General features: G+C 37.0%; 1 protein-coding gene across 1 annotated transcript; it reads right to left on the reverse strand.

The window, feature by feature from the left end:
• Positions 1 to 291: 291 nt before the first annotated feature.
• Positions 292 to 8,682, reverse strand: LOC113236114 (protein lifeguard 1-like). The gene is made up of 5 exons (XM_026472105.1): positions 8,635 to 8,682; positions 8,236 to 8,472; positions 3,550 to 3,656; positions 3,304 to 3,463; positions 292 to 513 (listed from the first exon to the last, which is right to left on the reverse strand). Exons 1-5 carry the CDS (start codon positions 8,680 to 8,682, stop codon positions 292 to 294), a joined length of 774 nt encoding a protein of 257 aa, XP_026327890.1.
• Between the last annotated feature and the right edge of the window lie 306 nt (positions 8,683 to 8,988).

An 8,988-nucleotide genomic window follows, 5' to 3' on the forward strand; every position in this document is an offset into this window, starting at 1 on the left:
TATATGAACTCGTACATTATAAACATTTCCGCGCTCGGAACGCTTCCAGAGCAATAGGGTGAGGCCAGACGAGCGTTATCTTTTGAGTCGTTGTGGGTGAGCGGTAGGGACACTGGCTTTATTTCAGAATTTGTTTTTTTACAAACGAAATAATAGCCATTTGGAAAATGTATATCGTACACTATACGTGTACTATTTAGTTCAGTAGATATTAAAAAAAAATTGGTATATGTAAAGTATATATGACACAAACAAACGCTTAAAAGCAACTGAATTTCGGTTGAATGTAAACTACGAGACTCTAAAAGAAAAACGCGACTCACAACTCACAAAATTGCGCTTGTCTGGCTTCACTGTTATCAACAACAAAAGGGTGTCCTTACCAAATATAAACAACACGACCAAGCAACAAAGAAGCATACCGCCCTTCACCGTGAAGTCCCATTTGGTCTGGAAGGCAAACAGCGTTAATGCTAGGCATATAGCAGCTGTTATTCCTACTGCCATGTATAACTGCAAAGAGAAAATTCTTCTAGGTTTTTGGTATAGTGAATAAAAACAAATTTGAAGAGTAATGTCATTGACTTACAAATAAATGGACGACGGGTCTAATACAAAAACCACGAAAAAAATGTCCCAAGTCAACCTATTCGAAATTTAAATTGTAATATATATGTATGTCATCGCAGTATCGCGCTGTCAGTAGAACAAATGAAGACTATAGCGGAGTTTGGCGCTCTGTATACGATTTTAGCGCCTTACAAGTGCGGACACTTTTTAGCGCGGACCCGACGTCCATATAATTGTAAGTCAATGAGTAAATGTTGTTATTTTCTTTAAATTTATTTAAGAAGTACCATATAAAAAAATTATAATTCTTAGGATTAAAACTTAGGTGCCTCTACACTAAAGGAACATGACATGAATCAATGGTAAATGTATACAATAAAATATTTAAATATTATGACGAAAAAAAAAGAAAATTAATTGAATCTATGTGTGTATACATGTAAATCTACACATCCTTATATGCATTTTAGTTTACAGTATATAAGTATAGCGTCTACTTAAAAGTAAACCCACACAAGTGATATTTTGCACAAAAAATCTCCAAATTATGTACAAAGTTGTAAAAATATCACCATCTTTCTGCAGATAAAACTCTTATCTTTTTTGCTTTATAGCTTTTTTGTTATTGAGTTTCACCTGCAGAACGATAGTGGTTTTCTTACCATAGCTTTACAAATGAAAGACTTTTAGTGGAAAATGTCACTTATGTGGTTTTACCTTTAAACAGACGATATGTAGATTTACATGTATACACACATAGAGTCAAATAATTTTCCTTTTTTTTTGTTATAATATTTAAATATATTATCTTATTGTTACATAGGCCTCACTCAAAGAACCCCATACCGACCGGTCTAGAGCTGCTTGCGTCCAGCGGATTTCCGCAACCTATGCTGTCATCGTTGTCCGGTAAGTACAAAGGCGCGGTCGCCACTCGCGAACTCACACTATAACACAATGTGCGCTGTCCACTGACAGTTATGCTCTGGCTACACAGAAGCGGCCGCGGAAGCGGCGGCCGCGCGTTGTCCGCGCGTTTCAGTGTGGCTGGGTTCTATAAACTCGTGCATGCAAAAATTCTCGCGTCCGCAACGCTGTCGTGGCCGCCTCTGTGTGGCCTCAGCATTAGTTTTGCAATTCTCTGAGTATGTCGGTTACTTTGGTTTTTTTTTGCTGATGTAATCATTATTAATTCGATCTCGCAGTGAATTTCCATTCCATTTGCCATTTCCATTGCCGTTTGTGTGAGTTTGTGCGTGTGTGCGTGGTGGTATGGACGATGCGGTACTATTGTGGACCTTCCTTAGTATGCCATGTACTGCTTAGGACTGCTTGTGCGGTACGACTCAAACGATGGCCCACCTTATGTCGTGCCCCGCGTGCCCTAACACTTGCACGCTTGAGGATTTAATGGCAGCTACTAGTGACGCGGTCGACGTGGCTGAGTTCTGGTGCACAACAGTATAATGTATGTCATCGATACGATAAGAAGAAGAAGTACGCCATGATTATCGAACGAGTGATACTTTCGTATCATTTGTGCATTCAGTTTCGTGGTATGGCCGTTTCGTCAGGTTTTTGGTCATATTTTATGATTAGTGGTGTTTACTTGATGCAACACAGTTCTCGATTCTGATTCATTTAGGAAACAATGGGATGATAATTCTTAAGACCTTAGAAAATGCTATAAAAATATTCTATAATGTTACGTATTAATAAAGGATTTAATTATTATATTCTGGTATTATTATGTCACAACTTCTTATAATCGTATACAAGTATTTGTATACTTGAAAATTCATTATTCTAAATACGTGCTACGTCCGCGTCTTCGATTTAATCAATCGCTTTAGTGCCGAAGGAGGTTTATCCCATCACTAAATAGAGTTTGTGGCGCGATCGGAGGTACAAAAATGTGGCACGCTTGGTTTCGTACAGATCGCGGTACTTGCGGTGTCTATTTAGACATAAGGTCTTACTCAGAGTGGCGGCCGGCGTGGGTGCCAGCGCGAATGCGTGTAAATCAAAATGTACGTAGACGTCCGTTGCGTTCAGTTGTTTTTAAAATTCTTTATTTAAGTAAGTAAGTTACATATGTAAACACTAAATTACAAATTACAACATCAAATTTTAAACACTTTATGAGGCTATATACACCTATCAAAGTTTAAACACGTCTTTACAAATATTTCTTGTTACGTCATAAATGCTTAAGTACGGCAATTACAAGACGTAATCGTAAAACTAGGATAGTAGTGTGAATCATTGTAATTGATCACTTATAACCTATTAATTCTTTTCATATTTTGATTTATTATAATTTAATACAAACAAATATAAGGTAGAGTGCAAATAAAATTATTTGCCGAGCTCAGCGATCGAATTACGACCAGTTGCGTTGCGTTCAGTGACCGCGCCCGCTCGGTGCCGCGCGGGACCGACCGAGGCCGGCGGGGGCCGATATTGGCTCGGTCCGCCCGTACCTTTCACAGTGCTTAAGTCTAGCGTCTAGCGTCTAGCGTCTATTTGCGATTTCGACGTGTGGATTTACCTGCTCGTAGCCGCTTCGGCACTGTGAAAGGAGAGACGCCAAGAACCGCGCACCCACACCCGCCGCCGCGCCCGCGCCTGCACTCTGGATGAACCCTATCTCTGTGGTCGTCACTTTTACTTAATATGTATGTATAATTTGGAACTGAATAAATTGAACTCACTGAAGGCACAGGTACTTACAGTATGGGTGTTGTACTTGCTTGTTATGATTCCTAGCATGACACTCGCGGCGATAGTAAAAATAAAGAGAAATATGAAGTTGCATGGCACTTGGCGTCGCAACGATGTGCAGCAAGACAGAGCTACAACGGTAAATGTTTGGGTTCCGACGGCTACCCAGCTGTGAAAACAATAGGTACAAACGTTATAAATAAGTGCCCTGGACACTGTAGTCTGGTTTCAAACTAGTCCGTGTGTAACACTTACAAAATCCATGGATATTTAGCAACAAATACTTGTACGTCATGGACGTAAATGAACGCCGAGATTATTCCTGCCGTCACCAGTAATTGTACCATCAGAATTGAATACACCTAAAAATAAACTATAATAAATATTATTTAGATATATTATGCAGTGTTATTTGTAAAATAGGAATAACAACCTCCCAGGACTATATTACAAACAGCACAAACAACAACAACTTTTGTTCCATGACGTTTTACAAATTGTTATAATTTTACCAAAAAGAAACTTTTAAGTTTTTGTTGTACTCATTGAGTATATAACCAGAAATAGAGACGAAATAAGGGCCATGTATTCCTGGTAATTCATCAGTCATACATAACTTATAAATGAAATTAAAAATTAGAAATCTGAAATAGTAAAGCGCCAACAACTGACTTCTGTGTACGTCTCCGTATATTCCAAAAAATATTCTGTATTTATTGTAATGAAGATAATATCACTAACAATGGCGTGCTATTCCATTCGGTGGTGTGGTGAAAAACAGCAAAACATCTAATTACAAAACAAACGTAATCAAATTTCATCGGTAATTAAATATTAAATATGTAATAAAGATCAAGTTATCTGGTTGATTTGAAGTGAAACAATTGACGATACCCATTGATGACACCCGTCAATTGTTTCGAATTCGGGTTGGCCAATCGGAGCGCCGTTGTCACAGTAGTTATATCGCAGAATAGTTTTCAAACAAATTATATTCCATTTCGTCTCTATTTCTGGTTATATACTCGATGGTTGTACTATATGATACTTTTTAGACCTGTATTTGGCAGTAAGTTGAAACGTGCAAGTGTCCTCCCCGACGAATATTACCTTCTTACCGCAAAGAGTTTTTTTTTTATATAATAACGCACACACTCGACATAGCCCCGCACTAGGGAAACCCTGTGTCGCGGGTGCCATGGGCACATATAGACAACCACAAATTACACCCAAACTCACGAGAGAAATAAATGTAGGCCATACAAATATTTCTCCCAGCCCGGGAATTGAACCTGGGACCTCTGCGTGGCAGTCCGGCATGGTAACCGTTCGGCCACAGAGGCAGTTCAGTTATCACCGTTTAGAGTTTTTTTATTGCTTGGCCTTATTCCCATTTATTTGGGGTCGGCCCTTCTGATTTCTCTTCTTCAAGACGGTTTCTCCTGAGTCGTGTGTAGTTTTAACTGAAGCTCTCGCTGATCTGTATTAATAAGGGATATCCATGTGAGGCAGGGTCTACCATGCCCCTTGGACTGACAACTCATTTCAAGCACTTTCCTTGTCATATGATTAGGCGGTCGTCGCATAACATGTCCGTACTACCTAAGTCGGGTCTCTAGAACCTTTTCCGGGATAGGTCTCACTTTAAAACTGCCTCTGATGTGGACGTTTTTGACGTGGTCTAATCAATGTAACGCCGCCCGTCCATTTTTGCATTTTCATTTCCGCGCTGTGTATTCCATTTTCTTGCAGCTTTTTGATATAATAGATATAATCACCGTTTAGAGTGATCTATTTAAATCGTACGAAAGTAATACAATGTGTTGATTTGCATTCTCGCCATATTTACAGAGGTCATACTATATAAGAAACTGAACTAAAATGACTAAAAAAAAAATCGAAAAAGAAATTCGTAAATTCCTATTTTTTATTTAATTGTGGTAAACAAATTTAATCAATGACTTGCACACACGGCATCGGCACTTGCAAACATTTTGAACAATGACCTTAAATGCGCAGAAAGAAACGCATTTTAGATCTATTTGGTGGTGGGGCCGGGTAGCGACGCGGCGGGGTAGTGTTGTATCGAGCGCGCAATTGGTAGATCAGTCGACCTTGCTTCCCATACTGACTGCGTCTACGTCACGCTGACATCCCGCATTCTATTCTAGTCAGGGGGTCTACTCTCGATCTCCGTCGGACATACGTCCGAAACAATTACTGCCAAATAAGCAATACTTGACCAAATGAAAAGACGCGTGATGCGAATGAAGCTTCATACTGGATACTTGTCTTTTAATTTTGTCGAATATTACTTATTTGACAGGAACTGTTTCGGACGGATGTCGGACGGAGATCTAGAGTTAAATGCCACGTGGTTTAGTATGTAAACAAGAGTTAGTACTTCAAAAAAAGAGTTAGTAGCACAAGTGAGTGTCTATTCTTATGGCATGATGTGAAACGTTTAGTTTACGGGAGGATACGAGTGTCGTAGTTTCTGCTTTCAAAGTTGTGGAGTCTAATGTTGAAACGAAAATCACGTGTAAATCTCTGTAGAGCTGGTGGTGGCTCCGGTACGGAGCCAGCTACCAGCTGTGGAGCTAGGTACTTCTAGCAATACTTTCATATAACCTAAAATTGGCACCAAAGTACCAAATCTAAGTTACAAAAAACTTTTTTCAGTTAACTTTAAAATAAACTTTTTTTAAAATTATAACAATACTAGTACATAATCATAATTTAAAAAATAGGTAAATAAGCGATCGAGAAAGATTACGTATCGCTCGGTGAAGCGGGTGGCGGGGCCACTGCCCTTGCGTGGTACATATGACTTCGAGATAATTTTGACATTTTAGATACAATTAGCCAGAATATTGAACAGAATAATTTTTTTAATATTTTCAGATGATTTAGCATTATTTTTATTAGTAATCTCTTAAATATGGCGAGAATGCAAATCAACACACTGTATATGGATGAATTATTAAGTCATGGAAGATAATATGTTGTTGTTTATGATATTATTAGGGATATCTGCGTATTTGTCAACTCTCATCCTCAATATTTTAAAACACGCGTGAAGTCATTCAAAGGCAAACTAGAGCAAAAATTATGTATCTCTTATACCAACCTCGTTGCCATAAAGTAATTTATAAGAATAACTGCTTCAACATGTGTATAATTATTTACAATAAATTACCAAACGAAATTAAATTGTTACTAGGACATACTTTTAAATTAAAATTGACAAAATGGCTTTTGACACATTGCTTCTATAGTAATAAAGAATACTTAGAATTAACAAATTCATTACATTAATTATAAACTATACAGACTACAGAAACATTGAATCCCATTAATATTTGCACATTTGCTTGCAGGTTGAAGACAATGTACCTAATTTTACTTAAGACCTTTGTAATTACTGTATTCTGGCAAATAAACGTATTCTATTCTATTAATAATACAGTTCTGGGAGGTTGCTAGTTTTACAAATAACCCTTAATGGCGACTATACAATACCGGGCTTCTTTAGGCAATCTGTAAATCGCGTCGTGTCAAAGAACAATAAATACAGTAGAAGTGGTTAGATAGCGTCTGACGCGTGCTAACATTAATAGGTCTCGAAAGACCTACTTGAGCGCAGTCCGCCATTGTCGCTTTGTATGGTATGGTTGTGTAATTCTTTCGCGCACTCTCTAAAATCGCAGAAAAATGCTTTTTAAAACAGTTGCTCAAAACGTGGTATTTTTCGCACTACAAATCGTGCGGAAAGTTGAATTTCTCGCACTAGTGCTTTTTACTTTTCCAGTTTTTTTTAAATTTACTATTGTTTTAAGTCTTAAACATAGAACTAAAGAGATTGTATATTTATTTCATATTTATGTGCTTTGTGGCGTAAGTCATTCGTCATTACTATACTATATCTATGGAGAGACCGCATTTTTACACCTATGAAGTAAATGCTCCTTAGTAGCGATATGTAGAAAATTAAGTAATATAAAATAGTAATTTTAATGTGGCTGAATACTGGCAACAGTTGCCATATTGAAAAAAGTCGGCCAAAAAAAGTACTAATTTTTTTCATCGTTTACATTCCCGCCTTTTTCATTAACTTTTTTACGATTTGATTTTGTTATTGACTACTTTAGTAGTCAAAATTGAAAGAATTGACAATATTATTTATGCAAAAAATGAGTGATTCCGACGAGTGTATTGTAGATTTAACACCACCAGATATACGTGCAAGGCAAAGACCTCAAAGTACAGTGTTACTCTTAATAATTGTTCAAATTGTACTCTGAATTTTTATCAAACAAACGAATAAAATGAGGTTTTTTTTTAAATACTGTTTTATTTTACTTTCAATGTAGGTTTTTCGCAAATGTATTAAAAAACGTTGTTTGATACACATGCGGATTTGTCATTTTCACTTGTCTCGAGTCTCGAGACTCGTGAATAATGACTAACTTTCCGCACTTGTATCAAAAATAACTATTATTGTGCTGTTTTGGAATGCAAAAATGATAGCTGCACCAAAAATGTTACCCGTAGCAGTATTTCATAACATGTCTGTCTTGTTTTAAAAAAATTTAAATTTTCTGTTTATCGAATTGATTCAGAATTGATAACCGTTCGTCGTAGTCCAGCTACTGCTCGCAAGATGGCAGCATGTTAAATGAAATTTCAATATAAAATCAAAACATCGTAACTCGCAATAAAGATATTGAACTTTCAACGATATAGCGACTGGCTAAAGTTCAAATTATATTAACAATATATCGAGGCTTTGGCACTTCCACAGTAAGTTTTGAGGTAAATTTTGACTTTAAAAAATGAAACAATAATACTGGCAGTCATTTATCTATAACAAACCACCGTGGTTGTTGTCACAGTGAGTGAAGATGATTGAAGAAACTATAACAGATTTAGTTTAATTACTTTACGTATGAACGCTCTCCGTTCATATGGATCTTCGAGTAAATAGGTCTGTGTGTAGTTATCTTGCCAAGGTATGTACCAGGGTTTTGGTCCTCTAGGGTATTGTGATCCACCCGGGGGTCCATATCCTGCGTACCCAGCAGATGGGTATGGTGAATACTGTGGGGAATTTGGATACATTCCAACGGAGTGCTCTTCGTTCACTGGAGATGATCGGTAACCACCAGGGTATCCTCCCTATAATTTTAGAGATAAATGTAAGCCAGCATTTCGTACCTTTGGTAAAATGTAATATGTTAAATACTCATACTCCTTTTATTACATGAAATTCATGAAAATAACACGAACCACAATAAGATTCGATACTGCTTCAGCTTGATATTAAAATTTTTCCCGTACTGTATCGATTCTACTGTGCGGGTCGAGCAGCAGGTACACTGGCTTCATTTCAGAATTTCTTTTTTTACGAACGATATTAAAGCCATTTCAAAAACGTATATCGTATACTATACATGTTTTCCTTATTTCAGTTGATATACTCGTATATAAAGCGATTTCCTTGTAAAATTTCGAGGTAAGTTTGTGTTTTTTTTCCATCGTGAAATTGTTTAGGAATCGTGTTTTCACACCGTATAGTAATCAGTGTATATATCCTTAATTTTACTATATATTTTTCCAAAGTGATTCATTCAATACTTTCGCTGTTATGCGGAATCACATAAGTGACATTTTCCACAAAAAGTCTTTATTTAC

The sequence above is a fragment of the Hyposmocoma kahamanoa genome, unplaced genomic scaffold (genome assembly GCF_003589595.1).
Source record: "Hyposmocoma kahamanoa isolate Upper Pololo Valley unplaced genomic scaffold, ASM358959v1 89, whole genome shotgun sequence".
In the NCBI taxonomy this organism is placed as follows: domain Eukaryota; kingdom Metazoa; phylum Arthropoda; class Insecta; order Lepidoptera; family Cosmopterigidae; genus Hyposmocoma; species Hyposmocoma kahamanoa.

Bases quoted from the DNA above. Each gene is read 5' to 3' on its own strand.
- LOC113236114 (XM_026472105.1), bottom strand. From the start codon at position 8,682: ATGAAGCCAGTGTACCTGCTGCTCGACCCGCACAGTAGAATCGATACA. The intron at 3,657-8,235 runs GTAATTAAACTA...GTTTATTTTTAG, and splicing joins GGAGAGCGTTCATACGTAAA to GTGTATTCAATTCTGATGGT. The intron at 3,464-3,549 runs GTAAGTGTTACA...TTGTTTTCACAG, and splicing joins GCTAAATATCCATGGATTTT to CTGGGTAGCCGTCGGAACCC.